The sequence below is a fragment of the Trypanosoma brucei genome, chromosome 8 (assembly GCF_000002445.2).
Source record: "Trypanosoma brucei brucei TREU927 chromosome 8, complete sequence".
NCBI lineage: Eukaryota > Euglenozoa > Kinetoplastea > Trypanosomatida > Trypanosomatidae > Trypanosoma > Trypanosoma brucei.
In genome coordinates, this window is record NC_007281.1 from 2,404,263 (window position 1) to 2,425,200 (window position 20,938).

The 20,938-nt window shown below is 47.4% G+C and overlaps 6 protein-coding genes across 6 annotated transcripts, besides 12 other annotated features; all 6 read left to right on the plus strand.

The window, feature by feature from the left end:
- Positions 1-20,938: part of a sequence feature (sequence corresponds to BAC RPCI93-28A12) that runs on past both edges of the window.
- Positions 354-385: a sequence feature (AT_rich).
- Positions 593-631: a microsatellite.
- Positions 834-865: a microsatellite.
- Positions 1,004-1,033: a microsatellite.
- On the plus strand, positions 1,757-3,655 carry Tb927.8.8140 (small GTP-binding rab protein, putative; the record flags this gene model as incomplete). Its single annotated transcript, XM_842544.1, has 1 exon — positions 1,757-3,655. One exon carries the CDS (start codon positions 1,757-1,759, stop codon positions 3,653-3,655), a length of 1,899 nt encoding a protein of 632 aa, XP_847637.1.
- Positions 4,099-4,137: a microsatellite.
- Positions 4,756-4,786: a sequence feature (AT_rich).
- Positions 4,893-4,914: a microsatellite.
- Positions 5,294-5,342: a microsatellite.
- Positions 5,804-5,852: a microsatellite.
- Positions 6,173-6,193: a microsatellite.
- On the plus strand, positions 6,398-6,946 carry Tb927.8.8150 (hypothetical protein, conserved; the record flags this gene model as incomplete). Its single annotated transcript, XM_842545.1, has 1 exon — positions 6,398-6,946. One exon carries the CDS (start codon positions 6,398-6,400, stop codon positions 6,944-6,946), a length of 549 nt encoding a protein of 182 aa, XP_847638.1.
- Positions 7,677-10,142, plus strand: Tb927.8.8160 (hypothetical protein, conserved; the record flags this gene model as incomplete). The annotated part of the gene is made up of 1 exon (XM_842546.1): positions 7,677-10,142. The coding sequence occupies one exon, from the start codon at positions 7,677-7,679 to the stop codon at positions 10,140-10,142; it is 2,466 nt and encodes an 821-aa protein (XP_847639.1).
- Tb927.8.8170 (hypothetical protein, conserved) lies at positions 11,903-14,620 on the plus strand (the record flags this gene model as incomplete). The annotated part of the gene is made up of 1 exon (XM_842547.1): positions 11,903-14,620. The coding sequence occupies one exon, from the start codon at positions 11,903-11,905 to the stop codon at positions 14,618-14,620; it is 2,718 nt and encodes a 905-aa protein (XP_847640.1).
- Positions 15,157-15,179: a sequence feature (AT_rich).
- Tb927.8.8180 (hypothetical protein, conserved) lies at positions 15,268-18,072 on the plus strand (the record flags this gene model as incomplete). The annotated part of the gene is made up of 1 exon (XM_842548.1): positions 15,268-18,072. One exon carries the CDS (start codon positions 15,268-15,270, stop codon positions 18,070-18,072), a length of 2,805 nt encoding a protein of 934 aa, XP_847641.1.
- Tb927.8.8190 (hypothetical protein, conserved) lies at positions 18,701-20,689 on the plus strand (the record flags this gene model as incomplete). The annotated part of the gene is made up of 1 exon (XM_842549.1): positions 18,701-20,689. The coding sequence occupies one exon, from the start codon at positions 18,701-18,703 to the stop codon at positions 20,687-20,689; it is 1,989 nt and encodes a 662-aa protein (XP_847642.1).

Below are 20,938 nucleotides of genomic sequence, written 5' to 3' on the forward strand. Positions count from 1 at the left end.
ATATCTATGCATGCCCGCTGTGTGAGAATAGATTATAGTTTTGATTTACTTACTTACCAATTTGTTAAGTCAGCGATGACACGTAGGCAAACGCTATGTGGTAATATTGGGAGCTGATCAGTGTATGTATGTGACTGGGAAACTGGACACGTTAGTTTGTTTTTTTTTCGTTTGTGACAAGCGGGTACTTGGGAAATCTGCACGTCTTTATGTTTGTATGCGTTTAAAGGAAACACGGGCGCTTATAACGGTGGTGGGGCCTTTTTTTACCCCCTTTTTTTTTATTGGACTATTTCCAGTTTCGTTGCAGCCCCACCGCCACCATAAGCGAGCCGCATGCCCTTTTGCTTCCCTTTTTTTGTTTATATATATATTAAAAAAAAAAGGAAACTGCGCTTCCTCTTGCTTTTAACCTTTCTTTTCGCCTCCGCTTCTTTTCCACACATTTTATTTGGTTCGAGCATTGGCTTTATTTGGCAGTTTTTGTGTGTGAGAAGTGGCTTTAGACAGGAAAGGGGAAGCATATGAAGCTTTTTTTTTTTGAAAATTTCGATTGTGATGATGAGATTGTTTAAGCGGGGATCCATTTGAGTATATATATATATATATAAATATATATACAAATATGTATGTCTTTTCTTTTTTTTTATTATTATGTTAATTTTTCCCTTTCCCCTTTTCTTTCTTTCATTACCTTTTGGTTTCCTGGGGCCGTTCAAACCGATTGTGATCCGTGTTGTTCCGGTTGGTTGTGTCCGATAGAGAAACGGAAGAGGATGAGAGGGAGATAACGAAGTAAAACGAGTTTGTTGAAAAGTGAGTTGTGGTTGCATTTATTATTATTATTATTATTATGATTATTGTTTACGTAGAATAAGTTATTGCAACCATTGATGTGCGTGGGCGTGTATGAATGAACGCATACGCGTGTATGCGTGTTTTCGTGTGTTGAAGCAAATACACTTTTTAGTGGCGGCCCATCATAATCATAATCATCGTCATGTTGTTGTCATTATTATTATTATTATTATTAATGCTCCTTCTTTTTTTTTTTCAATGTTTCCCTCCTTCCCCATCTCCGCTTTGGAGTACTGAAATCACACCCTTCGCTGTTTTAACTGTGGTTTCCCTCCTGTCCACGTGTTCCATTTCCATGCTCTTTATGTTTCATGTGGGCACAACACAAATACATGTGCCGTTCACCCATTTTCCAAAGGTTTCTGGAAAATTACTACTACTGCTACTGATGCTTCTTTTTTTTTTTTTTTTACCTCAGCCTCATGTGTTACATAGGTTTTCTTTTCCCTTTTCTCATTATCTTTGTCTGTTGGTTTGAGAATATCTGGCATTTAGATTCTTTTATTCATCAGGTAGTACAAAGTTATTTGAAAAGGAAGGGATTACAGGTATTAGCTCTAAAGGGGAAACCGGTACAAATATTGCTCTAATGCTGCGTCGTATTGAGTATCTTATTCATTTTATTGTTATTATTTTACTACTCTTGTGGTTACAAATATAAAAGAAGTTTCAGTTGGACAGTAGGTGCGGAAGGGGAATCAGCATATATATATATTTCATTTATTTTTGTTCATCCATTGGGAGGGGGAGAGCTGTGTGGGGCGTTTTTTTTTCTTTTACCGTCTTTCTTTATTAAAGTTTTTCACTTTTTTCTTTCTTTCCCTTTCGCTGCAAATTGTGTTCGTTTCGGTATTTTTCTCTTTTTTTTCTCTTTACCGATTAGCGGGTGCTGTAGGCAATGCGTGTGGAGGACCCGAAATCACTGGATGCCGTAGCCGATGCGGAGGAATCCGTTAAGGTCGAGGCTCCACTTGAAGGAAGAAATACACGAGAAGAAAAGGATGAGCAGATGTTTGTTTTTAAGATTGCGGTGGTGGGCGACTATAATGTTGGCAAGACGTCCATCGTGAAGAGATTGCTCGATATTCCATATGAGAATATTTCACCGTTGCCTCAAGCCGAAAACAAACAAACGAGGGCCAACGGCGCAGAGAAGGGTGACGACAAAAGTGGGAATTCGGCAAATGTGTCTGCAGAAGGGGCTAACAAGTATGAAGCGGAGGTAAATAGTGCTCAAAATGGTGCCAACACTCGAACTGATTGCAACGACAAGGCGGATGTGGCTCTTATGACCAAAAACGTGTTGGAACCGCTTCCCGCCACAACACCAACCGTAGGCACCGATTTCTTTTCCCGTGTCGTGCGGAGTGTGCGACCGGGACAACATGTGCGACTGCAATTTTGGGACACTGCCGGCTTAGAGCGGTACGCCTCTGTGCACGACTCCACATTCCGCCGCGCCTCTGCGCTCATTGTTGTATTTGATGTGAGAAACAGAGAAAGTTTTGCCCATGTAACTTCACAGCACCTTAAGCGTGCCATGCAGTACAATCCCGATATTAGTGGCCGTCACATATTTATTGTTGGTAATAAAGTAGACCTTGTTGATAACAGCGAGCCTGAGGATATGGATAGATTTGTTACGCAGTCTGAGCTGCAGTCCGGACTGTTTAGCGCGTTCCCCGACGTGCATTATTATGAAACTAGTGCGCAAACCAATTACGGTGTATGGGAAGTGTTGCACGGCCTTTGTCAGTCGCTTCCTGATAACTACGCTGCGACCACTAGTGGGGAAGCTAAAGAGGAAAAGGCAGCGGTAACGGAGCGAGATCCGTTGCATTCGCTTCTTCCTTTATGTTATGAGCCCGAAACTACATTAGATGAAGGAACAGTGGCGGAGGATCCAGCCCTCACTGCAGATGGAACCCTGGCGTCACTGTCGTCACCCTCTTCCATTAAATCGAGGGATGTTCGGAAAGATACAAAAGCGTCCGAGGATGAGTTATTTTCTCCAAGAGAATGTGCTGACGAAGATGATGTTTGCCATGGCGGCGCGGATGCGGCTGATAATTTGAAGAGCGCACGGGGGCGTGGCTCAAATGGGACTGTTGCTACAGTTATGGCTGATCCTATTGACGGCGATGGAATTGATGTTGATGTTGATGTTGATGTTGAGGGTGAGGATGAGGATGTTATAGCGGACGCTGCTGCAGAGCCCGAGTGTACCGTGAATTCCAGCAAACATGTGGATCCAAACAAATCCTCCCCAGTAAAAGAAGAAGGTGAAGAGGATGCAGTGGCGGTTCATAGTGAGCGCTCGGCCCCGGGTGATGGTGTTGTTGATAAGAAGGTTAAATGTAATGGATCAGACGGCGAGGTTGAGACGGAGGACGCCACAGATGTTGAGTGTTTTCCTCAAGAGGATAATGCGGCTCCACCGAGTGTACAAAATACGGCTAGATTTGGTGGCAATTCGTTGCAGGCGCGTGCTTCATCATTTGCAAATGGCGGTGATGGAGTTCTTTCATGCAGTCGTGCCGCCAGGGGCAAAAGCGGAGAGGACAGTAAAGCTGATGAGAACCCTCAAGTGACTTCACATCGCAAAAGAATTGATGATATGTTGAAACGCATCGATGAAGACGCCGGCGTGGAGGATTTTTCTGAGGGAGGGCGAAGGGTTGAGCAAATGCAAGAAGAGGCATCGGATCAAAGAAAAAAGGAGAAGTCTCCAGTTAAATTGTCAAGGTGTTTTTGCTTCGGTTCCAAGGGCGGCGGGTCTAAACGTTCAGGTTGCTGAGAGTACGGTGTGGTGGGTACGTGAATAATGTTTTTTTCCCCTCTTTTCTCATTGTTTTATTTCGCGACAAAACACACGTGTGCGTACGGTTGGCGATTATATCGTTTCGCTTTCTTTCCCCTCTCTTTTTCATTGAACGGAAAAAAAAAGACCGTTGCTTAACTTTTGCTGTGATAACACGCCACGTGTTTCTTACAATTGGGTGAAAGTTGACCGCCTTGTGATTTGTTGTGTGCTGCTTTCAAAATTAGGGGCTACTAAAGTAAGTGCTGTAAGAGAAATTGTGGTTTTTTAAGAGAAGGAGGGATGACTGGCGTGTCGCCTCTGTCTTTTTTTTTGTTTTCTTTCTGGTTTGTCTGGATCTTCGGCCGTTTTTCTGTTGTTTGAACTTTTTTTTTCCCTATTCGTTCTGGACCGCTTGCCGATTGATGCCGATCAAATATTGTGTGTGTATGTGTGTGTATATACGCGTGTGTGTTTGTATTAATGAAAATTTGCTTATGACGCGAAGTGATGAGGAAAAAAAAAGGAATAATTGGGTTCAGCAGTTCCGTTCTCTCCTGATAATCGTCGGCCGCCACTTTCATAACCTTCTTTTCTTTTTTTTTTTTCATTGTTCCTCCCCTAATGCGGATTTTTTTTAAAAAAATTTCTTTCGTCATTCTCTTTGTTTGTTTGTTCGTGTTTTTTTTTTCGTATATTCCTTTCCCGTTCACTGCGTTGGCGTGTGTGTGTGTGTATATATAACTCAAACTTATTATCCGTAGTTTGAGAGGGATTTTTTTTATGGAGTTAAATGCGAGCGGCTGCGGCACAATACAGTGGAGGGGAATTCTTTTCTTTTTTTTTCCTTTTTAACGTGCAGGGCTTTATTATCGGCTGACAGCAACGTAACGTATTTGTGTTGAGGGGGGAAGTGGGGAGTGGGGAATATACCAAATGAGGCGTAAGTGAAGGGTTCGTTTAGAGAATGCGGAGGGAATGGGAAAATAAGTGACATCGTCCCTATGTTTTGTTTTTCTTTTTGAGGTTAACTTTGCTCATCGTCTTTTTTTTTTTGATTGCGCGAACGGACATGCCTACACTACAAATACGTGATGATAAATAAATAGTATATATATATATATATATCCATTTTACGTTTTTTTTCGGTTTGTTTATTTGTGACTCATTAGTTTTACCATTAGCATGCAGTGCACCCAGTTGGGTAATTACGCCCTCAAAGTGGGTCATATAGAAGAAAAGAAAAGAAAAGAAAAAGCTAGAGAAAAAAAAGGATGGAATGTGGAAAAAAGAATTGGAGGGAAGGAATAAGGAATGTTCGGAATTGTAACACGTTTGTTCAGTACAATAGATACTTAGCTATTCCCTTTTTATTTTGTTTTTCTTTTGCATTTTTTTTTGTTTTGCGGGGTCCTTCGCTGTGTGCTCGTGTGGTTCGCAATTGGGAAGAGGTAGCGATAAATGCCATTAAACAATAAGTAGGAGTACATCATCATTTGTCGCTTTTCCCCTACAACTTGTTACACCTCCGTTCATAACATCGATTATTCTTTCTCCCCATCAGGTCATTTTTATGCCACTTTGTATCTACAACATAGCAGCTTAAAGTCAGCCTGTGGATGATTTTTCTACTGCTATACGCACATATATACGGATATATACGGATATATACGGATATATATATTCTCTTTTACCTGTTTGCCCATTTTACCTCACCACAGTGTTATGGAGGTTCGTTCCGCTTTTTTGCATTGGTCGATGCGGCTGCGGCTGCGGCATTGGTAATTGTATTGCTCTGCGCATAGCTTGCTGCTAAAGAATTACATACGCCGCGAGTTGCGCGGCTACTTGGCGTGTGTTTGTGTTCGATAATACTCACTTTCCTAGTCTTTCTGCCTTTAACTGTTTACGTTTCCCCTTTCTTTCTTTCTTTCTTGTGCTGTTACTCGAATCTTTCTTGCCAAGCAAATATTAGTTTGATCATCGTAGCGCGCACTCATTGGGGTGGTACTGTTTCTCGATTACGGGGTTCAGGGTAGGTTGCAATTACTGTTTTCACCTTCAATTTCATCTGACGCATTTTCCGTCTTGGGCCCAGTCACGTTGTTGGGGTTTATTCTTCTTTTCTAAAAGCCCTCAGGATGAATATATATATATATATATATATATATATATATATATATATATATATATACTGCAGGATTAATATGCGCTGAATCCTTTAGGTGATTGGAACGCCAACTGATCGAACTGTGCACCGGCACGTCCGATTGTCGTGTTTGTTAATTTTACTGCTATGAAGAGATCACTGCGGTCCTGTGGAAGTGACGTGTGTGTGTATGGATGCCGTTATATTGTTTGAAAGAAACATGTTGTCTGCGCCTCTTGTTGAGTTCCCTGCTTTTGCGGAGAAATCAAAGTGTAACCATTGGTTAGAGGAAACTGCCTTTACATACGTATAAATTCATTTCAGTCCATGGCTTCCTGTGCGGACGTCGCATTTCTTCATGTCAATCTCTCTCTCTCTCTCTCTCTGTTTTATCGCATGCTTTTAACAAGCCACTCTCATCTGTTTTATGCAGTTGTTATTGTTGTTGTTGATTCAAACACCTTTCTTTCATTGCTTCAACTGTATTCATCACAACCCACCTCTTTATTCGTTCTACTGTATGTGAGAGTGTGGTGTCATAACACAGGTTGCGTTTATCAGGTGCTGCATACATTGGAGAGGAAACAGAAATGGGGAAGCTTCAGGTTTGTATTTGTGCCGCGCGGAGCCTGCACGACAGGAGAACGCTTTGCACACCTGATCCCTATTGTTGTGTACAGGTAGGCGACACAATACATAAGACAAAAGTCGTGAACAATACATGTAACCCTGTGTGGAACCAAACATTTCGGTTTCACGTGGCCAACGAAGCTAACGCACAGGTGTGTGTCGAGCTTTGGAACAGAGACATCGTTGCGGACGAAATATTGGGATCTCTCTGCCTTCCTTTGACTGATCTGACGATGGGTATCGCTCAGGATTCATGGTATCTTCTTTCTCACTCTGCCACAAATGCGGAGTTGCGCATCCGTGTTTTAGCTTGTGACTTCGGTAAAAAACCGCAACTCAGTGAGCGGTGGAAGGTGACGAATGATATCAATAACTGCCCCGTGTTGGCCGCCGGTGGAAAACCGCCCGCGTCTGCCGACCCCGTCACCGTCCCCACAAACTCCAACAACACGCCATTCGCATCAAAGATGGGGCCGGCTGTGGTTCCTGAAGCTGTAGCCTCAGCATAACTTTTCTTCATGTATAGTTTCTCTTCATGGGCAAAATCTTCTCTCTAGAGTGTTAAACTGTTATACGAAATTGCCTAAAAATGCATACAAGTAAAGAAACGGGTATGAGTGATCATGTGCTTTTGCTTTTTCAGGGGTGGAAAGGGAAGGGGCCGCCGGTAAGGAACGCCCGCTCTCTCCCCATTTTTTTTTCCTTGTATCGAGAAGAAACGGAACTCCTTTTCGCGGCGCGTGAATGTGGTCGGTCCATCCGAACAACAAGAATGAGGGAGGGAAGGAAATCAAAGTTAAAGTGAAACTAAAGGGCATACATGTATTATTATTTCAAGTGATGGTGAAAGTTCCCCCCTCCTGCGTGTAGAATTGAAACTAGCTTACCTTTGTGTCTTGCGTGTTTTTTCCCTTCTCCCTTTCAACTTGCCCCCCCTGGGCTGCTGCTTTGATGCATACGAGGCTGAGTCTAACAATAAATTGAAGGCATGTTGTGTATAAAGTGTTACTCGCCACCACATATTTCGCGCTATCATGTATCGGCATCAATATATACACATAAGTAGATAAATGTATCTGCTTTCATTTGTCCTTCTTTTTCTTTTGAGGTTCACTACTTCCTACCTTTCTCTCATATAATTATAAGCGTCTGTTTTTCGTTTCTGTGAAAAAAGATTTCACTGAACTTCCAAGGACTTAGAGCCCTCAAAGCGGCGCAGCTATAGTAACACCGATCAAGATGAGCGATTCGGAGTCCATTCAGTTTAATGTAATGTCAGAGCTCGAGTCTCCGGTAGTCGGTCGAGAGGGAAGGAACGCCTGTCGTGGTGAGAGTAGGAAACCTTCCGTGAAGGATTTGAAGCGGCCACCACTTCATGGAGCTCCTTCCCCCACTTCACACAAGAGTTTGAGACGTTCGTCCGGAGGATCAAGTTTGCAGTTTGTGGTGTGTGGCGAGGCGGGAGGGGATGACTCGGATAATACAGACACCATTCAGTTTAATGTAATGTCAGAGCTCGAGTCTCCGGTAGCCGGTCGAGAGGGAAGGAACGCCTCTCGTGGTGAGAGTAGGAAACCTTCCGTGAAGGATTTGAAGCGGCCACCACTTCATGGAGCTCCTTCCCCCACTTCACGCAAGAGTTTGAGACGTTCGTCCGAAGGATCAAGTTTGCAGTTTGTGGTGTGTGGCGAGGCGGGAGGGGATGACTCGGATAATACAGACACCATTCAGTTTCAAACTGAAGGAGGTTCGCGCAATATATCTCTTAAGGCAGCTTCCCCCACTTCGATAGCGGGAAACCGACGTAATGACTCTAACGGTAGGAGCCTTCGGCGGTCAAGCACGGAGAGTGGAGATGAATCAGTTGTTTTCGTCATAGAGGACACGCAGTCGACTGGCGGCAAGAAACCTCTTTCACGGCGTGAGGCTTCGAACGATGACACCATCAGCTTTGTTGTGGGTGATTCGGGGGGTGGTGATGAAGAAGGTGCGGACGGGAGTAGCATGCAGAAGAGTTTGAGTTTTACTGTTGTTGGCTCTGGAGAGTTGCCTGTCGCACCGCCGGTCTTTACTGGGAAGCAAGGCTCATCATCGCCGCAACTAATGTCTCCTTTGGAGGCTCCGTCGAAGCCTGGTGTTGGGTCAAAGGATATGCAGAGACCACCAAAAGCAGTTTCTCGACCCAAGGAGGCAAATAATCTGAAGGGGAAATATCGGTCTTCTAGTCGAGAGAATACCGGAGACGGCGGTATGACGCGGTCGGATAGCTACGATGTGGTAGAGGAAGGTGGCACCCTTAAGATTTGTGGCACAGCCAGCAAGCACACAAGGGCAGGACGGTTGGACATACCGCATACCACCACAAGGGGAAAAGACGTGCTTCCACCTACGGCGAGTGAAGCTGGGAAGCTATCACCTGGGGAAACGCGCACATCAACTGCGTTAGCGCCTAGCGCCTCTGCTCTGGTTCCGCTACCATTTCCACATCCGTCGCAGAAGAAATTTTCCTTGAAAGCTGCTGATATAGAGGAGATGTTTCTTCAGGCAAAGGTGTACACAGAACATTGGCGAATGTTCAACGACATTCAACGAGAGGAGGTAGCACGACTGGCACAACGAATTGTAGAGATACGCGATGGGGGTTCCAACACTGCGGGCAAAATGAAGGGAAAGAGTGGGGAAGAAGGAAAGGACAAACCCCTGTGCTTTGCTGATCTCTTCCGAGTAAAATCCTTCTTGAAGGAGACTGACTTGCCATGGAACACAGAACGCTTAGGTAACCAGAAGAAACGGTTGCCCCCGGGTCGACGGCCAGCGGCCCCCGCTCACTTAGTTGAAGGAGGTAAATTACCTGCTGGTCGTGGAATGAGCCGTCGTGACGATTCCGGTGCGAACAGGCGCCAGCGGCCATCCCCACAGGGAAATAAGGGAACACGGGTGCCTAAAGGTGCCAAATTGGGCGTGCCGCATTTTGAGAATGTAGCCAAGGAAATGGAGTGTGACGCGGTAGCACAGTTTGCGGAGATATATGGTGTCGCGTGGCCTCCATCGTCGAAAAATGAATTGTTCTTCTTGACGGGCGTACGACTCACGCCGAAGCAGTGCGAAGAGTTCTACGATTCAATGCGGCTTTACGTTGTGGCATCATCAAAAGTAAACGCAAACATGAACCTGCTCAACGCGAACGAAAGAGATTTGAGCCCGTCCCGCCTATCGGACGCGAAGCGAAAGGTGCGAGTGACACGCACGACCCTTTTACGCAAAGCGTTTACGGTGATGGATGTGGAGAAGAATGGTGTCATAAACGCTGCGTTACTTCCTTCGATTCAACGATTACTTGAGGAGGAACGGAGGCATTTGCAAAGCGTATTAGGTGGTGACGTGACTCCGGAGAATTTCCTGTCGCGGTCACGAGGTGAGAAGGCTAAACTTAACGGCAACGTAGAAACCGTAGTTTCCCCTAAAGTGCCACAAAATAGCACTGCAGTGAATGCTGTGGGCACACTGCGCATATATAGCTTGGTTTTGGACGTACTCCTCCCGCTTCTCTGTGCCTCGGGCCTATTAACATTCGACTTCACAACGGTGGGCTTACTCGTCTTCGGCACGTTGAGTTTATCCACGGCGGGCGCTAGTCCCAGTTTTCTGAAGTGGCGGGAAGCCGCCCAACGCTGTTTTGAGTCCCTGCTCAAAAACCCCGTATAGATATATCGTTATTAAGTTGTAAACGTGTGGGTGCGTTTGTATGTCTTGCCATATGATGATTATAGCGGCCAGGTGACTGCTTAAAAGAGGCGTTACGGTGTGCCAAAGCTGAAGGTAAAGGTGTCGATCAAAAAGAAAAGAAAAGGGTTCGTCTCCCTCTGCGGCTGATACACCAACATAAATAAACAGAATTATGCATATATATATATATATATGAATGCCCGTTTGCTTTGTTGCCCTTGGAGATATGATGTCATTGCACCGGCGTGACGTCGAGCATGTGATGATAGTTTCCTTTTACTTTTGATGATGCTCGGGCCAACTTGTACCAGTGTTAGGGAGGGAACCGAGGTATCTTCTATTTTAAATTTAATGTCATTGCTGTAGTTTTGTTTCCTTTTGATCATAGAGGACTCGCGTACATTTTCCCTGTTCAAACTTATGTTTTTCTTTTTCCGCTGCTGAGTTTTACGTCTGCCTGTTTGGGTAAGTTGCCCTTGCATCGCCTTTCATTTTTGCCAAATATCTCAGGCTGCATCACTAACTTTAGTTGCCGTGTGGTGCCCAAATGAACAGGTAAGTTTCTTTCCCCATTGTGCAGTTGCGCCTCCGTAAGAAAAGCCTACGATTATGCATCACCCGCTTTTCTTCGTTTTTCCTTCGGTGTGTACGGCGGTTGTGTTGCTGTGTCTGCGATTAAAAAAAAAAACCGCAACTGTTTTGTAGCGAAGCTGAGTCAAACTGAAGAAGGCAGTTGAGAACCACTTTTTTTTTTTTTCTACGTCAAGGAGACAATGCTCGCATATGGTTTGCATATTGGTGGGGTGCGACACCGTATGGTGCACGCGACGTCACTGCATTACTGAATTATTTGATGCAGGTAGTTAAACGCAACCTTTATAGACCCGAACGGATAATTGAAGGTGTGAAGATATTTTTTTTTTTCTGCAGCGCGTGAAATATCTGGTCATTGCGCCACGTGAGTTGTTTATGTCTTTTGTTACGTTACATCGCACCATCGCCGTTGTTAACTTTAGTGTCGAGGTGATGCTGGGAGTGCCGTAGCTGGACTTGCACCTTAATTCATCTGTTGGAACATATATTCTCCGAACCCCCGCCCAGTGGAGAATTTCGCTTCTTAAACATCGACGCACCTGTAATGGTTAACATTTAAAAATAAATACGATATTCCGCTCCCGTTTCAACAACATGTTCCCCGCCTCGGGGACGTACGTGTACATATATATATATATATATGGCGCTGCCTGTGTCCTTCGGTTGGGAGCATATAAATTCAATAATAGTGTGGCATACATTGCAATGTGTTTTTGTGTGCATTGCTGCTCGTATTGAAGGGTTTCGTAAGTCACCTTTCATTTATGTCGCGGAATCTCCGCTGGGTTTCGAAACCTCTCAATAGGGGATGTGACGTCGGGGTAGCGAATATTGTTGAACTTGTGCGGTTAGAGTTACTGGTAGTGTTTAGGTTGTTTTAACAAGGAGTTTTTACTCCGCTCTCCCTCTTCTATTTGACATTGTTTAACCTATCTTCCTTAACGAATTCCGTCAATGTACTCTTTTTTGTGGCATGGCGGAATCGAAGCACGTGAGACTTCACACCGCTCCTTTTTTTTTTAAATCAATTCCTTTACACTCACCCTTTCCCTTCCCCCTTTTACAATAATTTTTGCTGCATTTATTCCTAGTATTTTTTGCATAGTCGTCGGGGAGTGTAGGGAAGAGAGGGAGAAGAGGAAAGCATGCGACGGCTAAGCCTTCTTCCACGCAGGAGCGCTGCAGTTGTGGGCTCCGCTTACGCTCGATTCGCGACGCCAGCGGCCCCAACGAATTTAAAGGCTTCAACTCTGGAGTTAAATAACCCAGTAGTTACGCACACTGCTCACACACCCGTGACACTAACTGCCACTACTGACGCTGCCAGCGGTAATATTTATAGTAGCAAGGAAGTTGAAGCTGAAGTCGCAGTGCCCGCCGCAGGTGCGAAGGAAAAAATTCAAGCCAGCAGGCGTAAGCATGTTAATACAGTTGAGCTTTTGATATCCATGGCAGTTACCCTACAGAAGAAATCTAGTGGCGCCGCCGCTGCTGCCGTCACAGACAGCGCTTGTGGGGACGAAAAGAAGGAAGCAACCGATGGGGATGCAACCGTCGGTATTGCGCCCCGGCCGGTAGACCCACTGCAACTCCTGAAAGCACTTCGGGCGTATATTCGTAGTGAGGACATTTTGGCCGAGTTGTGTCGTTCCAAGGTGCAGGCCGTACGGCAGCGCTACGTGGCCATTCGTGCGCGGCGGCAGCGAGTTCCCGCCTTTCATCGTGATATCCTTTTGAGTGAAGTGACCCGCGTTGTTGAGCGGCGCGAGGTGCCATACATTGAAGTCGCTCGGTTACTTCGGCCCCATTGGCCCGCACAACTTATGGATGCTTCTGGTGGCCGTTACCATTCCTTCCTGCAGCGGAGTCTGCTGGCGTGGATTGCGGAGTTGTTGCGAGAGGGCAAACTCTCACCAGAAGAGGCGCGGTCGGTACTGTCACAGTGCCCACGACTCTTTCATGGGCATTTATCGCTCATGAGTTCTATTGTAGAGTGTGCACTCCTTGATATCAACACAATACAAAGCCCTGATCCAATCATAGGTTTGATGTGGTCTGTGAATGAAGCGGGCACACATGCACCAAGCCACTTTTGGCAACGTACCGTGGGTAGGTTGGCACAATTGAATCGCTCGTTGAGGGATACATTAGGAGATGCGATGCAACTGGGGAAATGTGGGAACGGGCCCAAAGATGGCACTACCATCCACAGCGGTCCCGGTGGTAGGGAAAAAAAAGGTGAAAAGGGTAATATCAAAAGTAACAACGATAATAAGGGGGGTAATATTAATGACACCAAGCAAAACTATACGGTGGGCCATGTGTTTTCTGGACTTACAACTAGGCAGCTATTCCGTGTATTACGAGTACTTCGAAAGGAATGCTGGTGCAACGATGTCTCTACCGTTTACGACTTTGTCGACAAGGCTCTAAAAAATATTGCCTTTGAGGTGGAGGCTATTGGATCATGTGAAGCCACTTCTCAAAAGCGCCCAATGTCAAGGCAAACAATCACCCAGCGCGTAAAAAAATCAGCGGACCTCACTCCGAAGGAGTTGCTCTCGCTGTTGAGCATCGCGGGCGAACTGGGTGTTGACTTCCATGCATCACTTGCGAGGACATCGGACTTTCTCCTGGCGCCAATGGTACATTATTTGGACCGCGAGGAGTTGTTACAGTTGTCTTTATTTGTTCGAAAGACACGCTGTGATTCACTAACGCTCGTACAATCGATAGCAGATGAAATTGTACGGCGTGGGGTGAATTATCCACTTTCGGTTAGTCTGAGCAAGGCGGCCCTGCGCACGGCGCTTCAGAAGCCAGTTCTGCTTTCACAACTTACCCTCACACCACTTGTTGATCATGTCATATCTTTATGCAGGACGTACGGCTGGTATATGCGAGCGTCGCAGCTGCTTGGTTGGGCGGAAGTGTTATATGATCTTTCTCGTCGCTACGCTCCATCGTCATCTGTTGGCGTCAACGTACGTTCGTGTGTAGAAGCACTCGCAGCGCCGTTGCGTGCTATGCTTGAGGCGGGCGTGGTGCCGATGCCCGTCGTTTCCCGCTTCATTGAGCTCACGGTTATTCTCGGCATGCGCGCAAAGCCACATCAATATACGCAATCTATCAAACTGTGGGAGGAGCGCAATGCTGCGGCGAACGCGCGTATAACTTTTGCGAAGAGTGTCTTGAATAAAGAGAGTGACATGTTGATTCCGATGTCGGAGCTCCTGTACGACGCAGCGGAATTGGAGGATTCTGGTGAGGTGGGCGAGGTAACCTCCCGTCCTACTGCTGAGCTGTGCAGAGCAGCGCGTCAGGTGTATGATGAGCTAATTTACTTGTTTGAGATGCAGATGATCATGCGCTCGCCGATTACACAAAAGGAGGAGGATCGGCTGAATGACACGTTTAGTCACGTCGGGTTGTACAACATTGTTGTTGGTGCCAGAGCCATGTGGCGGGTACATCTTCAGCCTTCTTCTTTTCCTTCAGCCAATGCCTCTTGTGTTGAGGGCGTCGTTCCATTGAGTTCGCCTCACCGTATTTCCTCTACACCGCCTCGAGCACTACCTGTGTGGGTGGAGCGACGCATTAACGCTACCATCGAGGGCCGCATAAGGCGGGCGAATATAAGCCCCACCTCAACCGACGAGGATGTGCTCCGTTTGTTCGGGCAACGCCACTGTAACGCAGCAAAAGTGCGTCACTTCATGCAACTGCTAATGGAGGAGTCGTCGTTGGTTCTGGTTAAGCAGCAGCGTTTCGTCTGGATTTTTACGGCGGAACTGGCGCGCCGATTTGGTGGGGGACAGGAGCAGCAAATGGCGCAGAAGATGTTAGCGAAGGTATTTTGTTAGTCCGAAAGGCTGGATGAGCAACTAAAGAGGCAAATTAAGGAGCCTCAAAGGTACTGGACCGTGGGTAATGCGTGCATAACTGGAGCTAGTTGTGCAGTTGAGGAGGGTATTTGGTGGGATTTTGCGTGATCTATGTGTCACATCAACCACGCAGATGCGGATTGCTCCTTTTCAGTTTTGCCACTTATCTAACAAGTTAATTCGCTTTTAAGCGCATTGGTGTGTGGCAGCCGGCAGTAGGCTGAGGCCAGGTGAAACTAATCCGCGAAGTGAAGTTTGAAGTAAACATCATCGCACGAAATGATGACTTGGGACATGGCCGCAGCTCGTTACGTACACAACATGAAGGGGAGCTGTGTGGTCCAGTTTATGCCTTCGCAGTTCCTTTTTCTCTGTTCGCAGATGTCTGCATTTACTGATTTCTGAGTTTTATGCTCGCACTGAGGGGGGTTGTTAAGCGTACTGCATGATTTCTTTTCGTCGATGTGTCACTCACACCAGTCGCGTAGTTTGCGTTATTCTGTTTGGGACACACGTTATTATTTTATTTTATTTTTTACACCAATAAAAAACATTGGGGGTATACTCTCTCTCCCTTCACTTCTCCTCATTATGTGTTTGTAGGTCAAGTCAATAAAATTAGCTTGATGTACCGTCTTTATCGTCGGACTGTAGGTTATCAGTCGCTACACCAGAGGTTGTCAGCGTGCCACGTTATGTGTCGCCACGTCTCTACGGATAACAGCGATGGCACAACACCACCCAAACCGCGACGCAGCGGCATCAGGCGGGTTGTCCCTTCTGATGAGGAAATGGCGGAACTGCACGATCTCGAGCAGGAGGTGGCATCCACAACTTCCTCTCGGTCGAAGCAGTCGGCGCTCTCTGGTGTCATGGTGGAACCCATGCGCTTCTCCACTTCCGGTGGCTCGGGAATGGAAGGCGATGGGGACGATTTAGGGGAGTTAGAAGCCGAAGGGGACGAAGAGGGTGTAGGAACAAATTCGTTGGCTGAAGCGGAAAACGTATACAAAAGACACAATGATGGAGGTGCGCTGGAGAAGCAGGGCTTAGCGATCCCTCCATCAGGGAAACCGACAGACCCGCTGCTGGCCAACAGGGACGATGAAGGAGAAGGGGGCGCGGTGCCTTTGTCACAGGCGGAGGAAATGACGGTGAGTCGCAGCACACTTGAACGACAAGCTTGTGTGCGCTCGCTTTCCCTAGAGGAGTTGGTGGAGGCTGTGACTCTTTACCTGCGTGCGACGAAGAACCCACGGCTGGTGTCCGCCGATGAGGAACATATCTTTTTTCCTGTTCTCATGGAGCGTCTGAATGAATTCCACGTCAGCCAGTTGCTGGATGTTGTGGAATGCCACTGGGCCCGTTCCACACTTGTGCGGTACGGTACAACCTTCAAGGATATGGTTCGTGACAGAATTGCACTTATCGCAACCGCGGCGGCAAAGAGCGCCTCCAAGCGGCCGGCGGCTGCGGGGAAGAGTGGTAATGATAACAGGGATGGTGGTGCCGTGGAGGAGGAAGCTGATGATTATGATGAACAAGGAGATGCAGTGTACGTGCACGAGGCAGAGGAGAAAACTTCAGACCTTATCATCCTTCGTGCGGCCGAGGAAATGTCACCCGAGACGGTGCTGCGGTGCATCATTGTTATGGGCATGAGTGCTGGCCGTAGAAAGCGGGACCTGCAATTCTTTCAGGCGATGGGCATGTTTTTAGTTCACCACATTAATCACTACAAAGATCCACATGAATTGGTGCGTGTGCTCACGGCTTTTGCTCGCGCTAAGATCGTTCCACCTAAACGTTTCCTGGCGCTCTTAGGTCGGCGTTTTGCTGTGCTCAACAAACGGAAAAAGTTAGGCTCATTGCCTAGTTACCGAGCGTTCGTTAACCTTTACAAAATGGGCCACGATCAGATGAACACTTTTCGGTTTCTTGCGGACTGCATTTTGGAGACAATTGATTCCAACATTAAAGCGGAGAAGAAACGGCTGCGCTTGGCCCAACTTCAAAGCAGCTCTAACATTACCGCCGCTACGACCAACGAAAACGGTGCGACTAATGAGAGCGGATGCGGTGGCTCCACAAGTAGTTCTAACCCAACTGTAACTAATATTACTGGCGCGGGGGATTTAAAGGCAACACACACATCTGAAGGAGCTTCCGACGTTGCATTCATCGGGGATTTGGACCCGCATCTGCTACAGAACCTGAGAGCACGGGAGCGGTTCAAGAGGCTAACGGAACTAAAACCGTCAATGTTTACCAAGCTTCTCCTTGTTCTTGCACGCTTTGGCGCACCGCATCAACAGTACTTACGACCCACAACTGTGCCGCTCATTCTTCCCACATTGCGGGCCTTCCCACCACCGAGTTTTACACGTTTACTTCGCGCCATGTCTCTCTTCAGGACGACGGATTTGGACCTCATCGAACCTGTCATCGACTTCATGGCCGATAGCCTTGGTCCAACAAATGTTGTACCCGCAGATGTGCTGCAAATGGTCCGCCTGGTGGCGCCGCCTGACGTACCGGTACCCCGCAACCTTGTAAAGCTCATATCGTTATGTGAGGCAGTGTACTCCAGCTCGGCCTCGTTCAGCCACTCTGATGGGAAAAGTAGCGATAGCGCTGATGCCGCTGCGTGTGCAATGACCACGTTATCCCCAATACGACCTGGGGATATGTGTGCCGTTGCAGTTGTTTTATTAAAGATTCAAATGAAGGACGATGTGCCACTTGAGGCGTTGGACCCACTCACCCGCTTGATGGAATTCTTTGCAGAGCGAATGTACCTTCTAATGAAGTTACATATCGTTTCATTGACGCACGTTGACGTCTTCACGGATCTTTGCCGACAGCAACAACATCCGGACGTGTCGGGGCATATTGAACGGCTTTGTGCTGAACGGCGTCGTGTAAATGATGCAGAAGGTGATGACGAATATTACAGCCAGTTGGACATTGATGTGCGCGAAACCCTTCACCGCATCCTTATCGTAAACGACTATAACACCTACGGTCAGTACCGCCCCACACCTGGCGTTCTGCAAGTGGACTTCAAGCAGGCACTAACAGAAGTTAGTGCTTTCGATGTGCTTGAGGCGGCAGACCTTTTCGCTCAAGCTTTCTCCAATGCTCTAAAGCCAGCTGTGGAACGGCATCTCAGCAGAAGTATTATCGCTAAGCTGGACGGTGGTGGGGAGGAGGTCATTACGGAGGGGAACAGCATTGTCCTTCGGCCTCCGCGCGAATTACTGCTTACGCGTGAAGATCTTGGGAAGTTTGTGTGCTTGCTTCAACGGACACCGCTGAGGCGGGTGCGGGCATCGCCAGTTGTGTGGCGATTTGTTGAAGAAAAAGCGAAGAAACTGGGGATGGATGATGTACTGAGGGTGGTCGAGAATAAACTGGCCACAGCAGTTTAGCATGAACTCTTTTTGATACCAGAGGCTGTGATCCTCTGAGGGGAGGGGTAATTTAATTATTCACACAAACTGCAGTGGGATGTGCCGCGAGTTGTTGTTTGGGTGAGGAGCGGCACACGGGGAGAGCAGTGGAAAAAGAAGGCAACTGCAATGAGGAAGCAAGTCAGATGTCTTTCCTGTGCTTTGGTAAGGTTTCAACAAGGCCGGAGGTCACTGTGAAACATCGTGTTATGTTTTTTTTTTTTGAGATTTGCTCATTTGTTGCCTCGTCATTTTTTCTTTTTTGCTCGTAACACACCCCTAAAGCAGACGCTTACCGCTAAAACAACATCTCCGATGATACACACATGGTGGTCACACAGATGAATTTCTTACCTATGCATCCAATCACAGTACCGGCTTCAGCGGGACGTGTTTTTCGTACATTCGTGCTTTGGGTACCAGCAGGGATGCATCCCGGAGTAAACTTTTAAACGGTTGTTCATCGCGCACAGTGTTTCTTTGGTATCATTGTTTCTAATGTATTTCTAATCCCTACCCGTTGTGTGTGTAGTAGTATGGGTCAAAACAGTCAAAAACTTTTGTAAAGGAAGAGAAAGGACATACATACCTTTGTTTAGGGTGCGCAATGACTGCAGTTAAGGAGCCTCGGGTAGATTTTGAACTGCACAACTCTTCCATAGCGCGTGACGACGCCTGCCTCCAGTGGCTTTTCTCACGATACCGCGCACACACATCAACTACGTTACCGTCAAGGAGTGACACCAGTGCTGCACCAACAACAAAGGGGAATGATAACATTAAAAACGCTACAGAAGCACTGTTAGTTCAATTGGAGAATGACGTTACCGCCTGCAAGGCTCTCCGCTGGGAGAAATTCAGGTACAGCTCACCAATATATGAGGCAGCATCACCAACTTACCCACTGCGAAGGGGCTCCACAATTGAAACGGTTGTTGAGGAGGTTGAAGATTCCGCTGCCACTACCGGAACAGTGGGGAAACCGCATCGCGTTCTCCGCGTAAAACTTCAGGAATCCTCTCCCAAACATGATCATGAAGCTCGCGTCAGGAGCGTGCAGGAGGAGCCATCCCGCCACGTATTCGCTGAGATGTTGAGGAAGAAGAATAGGGAGAACCTTGTAAGGAGCATTGAAGAAGCGGAAGCCGCTCGTGGCCACAACGGACACTCGGGATGGTTGCGACCGTATTTTGGTGGTTATTTCCACATGCCGCTTCCCCGCGGCCCCACAAGGTTCCTCGTTTTCCCACAGTGGCACCACGACGTCACTGTCGCAACTGAGAAGCAGCAATGGTTTCCATACTTCCTGCGTGGGAGTTGTTATCAAAAGGTCCCACATGCACGTGTCCCTATTGTTGGCGACGCTGTTGGCCCACTCCGCATGCCGTGGAATGACTTAGTTCTGGCTGTGTCTTTTGCGCGAGAATTCCCGAGAGAACTCTCCGAGGACTTTGGGGATCGGGTGAGGTTGTGGCGGGATGTTGATGCCATTTACTTGGATGGGCACGCCAATCAAGTGCGTACTGAGCGCCTGGTGCTCTGCAAGACACGTAGCAAGTCACCAGAAATGAGCCATCTGTCTGCAGGTGAGACTGCAGTAGTTGGCATGACAGAAGAGGCGGAGGCCGAGGGGAAGGAGACGGAGACGGAAATCATTACCACAAAACTTCGTGAGTCGGGGTTTCGTGCGTCACTGCAATTTCGCAACCCACGTTACTCACTCACCGTGAAGGGTACCACTTGTATCCCAGAGAGGGCACCGAATCAAAGAATTACTTCATTGTTAGTGCTGGATGAGTATGACAGCTTTGTTCAGCACTTCACGTCCCCATTTTTGCGTTGGCTTTTTCCACGTGCAACGTACTGTTTGCGGTGGGCTGGTGGTCCCGGCGTGGACTTCAATAGCGATGAGCGTTCATTGACATTCTTCGGTAAACTGTGGTCGGAGTGGTGGGTTGAGCTGCCACTCCGCGCGGACCGTTTCTTTCTTCGGCTTCGAAACAAATCATCCCTCGTGCAGCCGCTTACCGCTGGGCAGTGGAAGCAAACATTTTCGGACGTCCAAGTCAACGGAAGCCATGGGAACCACGCGGTCAGGAGCGGAGAACACTCTTTATTTTGGGCTACGCAAGGCCCGGTGTGGGATGCGGGTCTCATACGCGGATTCCGTGACATATATCCGGGTATGCACTACGCCTCGAGGTGGTATACGGTGCTCTCCATGGAATTGGGCTTCGGCGGCAAGTTGCGGGACGAATCCAAAATGCTCGTTGACGGAGCGTCTCAAACCGGTTGGAGAAAACCAGGTGGAATGATTTATGCGAACGCCTGTTTGATGGACTCCTTCAAGAACCCACCGCGAGCATCTATGGGATTCTCCTTGACTAGCGGGCCACGTGCCAAAGAGGACGCCTTCAACACCCTTGCGCCCTCGTCCTTTGAGTGTAATTTTAACTGGTGGTTGAAGTTTGGTAGGGACGGTATGAAACTTTTGTCAGGTCTTGTTGAGGGTCAGTCGGTCGATAAAGCCGTATTGCGACCCTCGGCAACGGAGGCGTTTCACCATCTTCGCTGCGGGCTGACGTGGAACTTATGACAATCTCAGCGTATCATTTGTTTGTTTACATGCTCATTTTGTCCCCCTCTTCGTTTTTATTTTTTCCGCTCCGGCAAGACGTCTACACAGTGTATTATTACTCAAGTGTACTGCTAGGCGGAGAGAGTAAGGCTGCACGGTTGAGAGTGAGTTGGTGTGTGTTGTGTCCCCTGGCGATGGCGTCCGGTCTTCGGCAGCAACGATTTCAATGAAGACACAAAGAAAATACGAACAAGAAAAAAAAGTGTT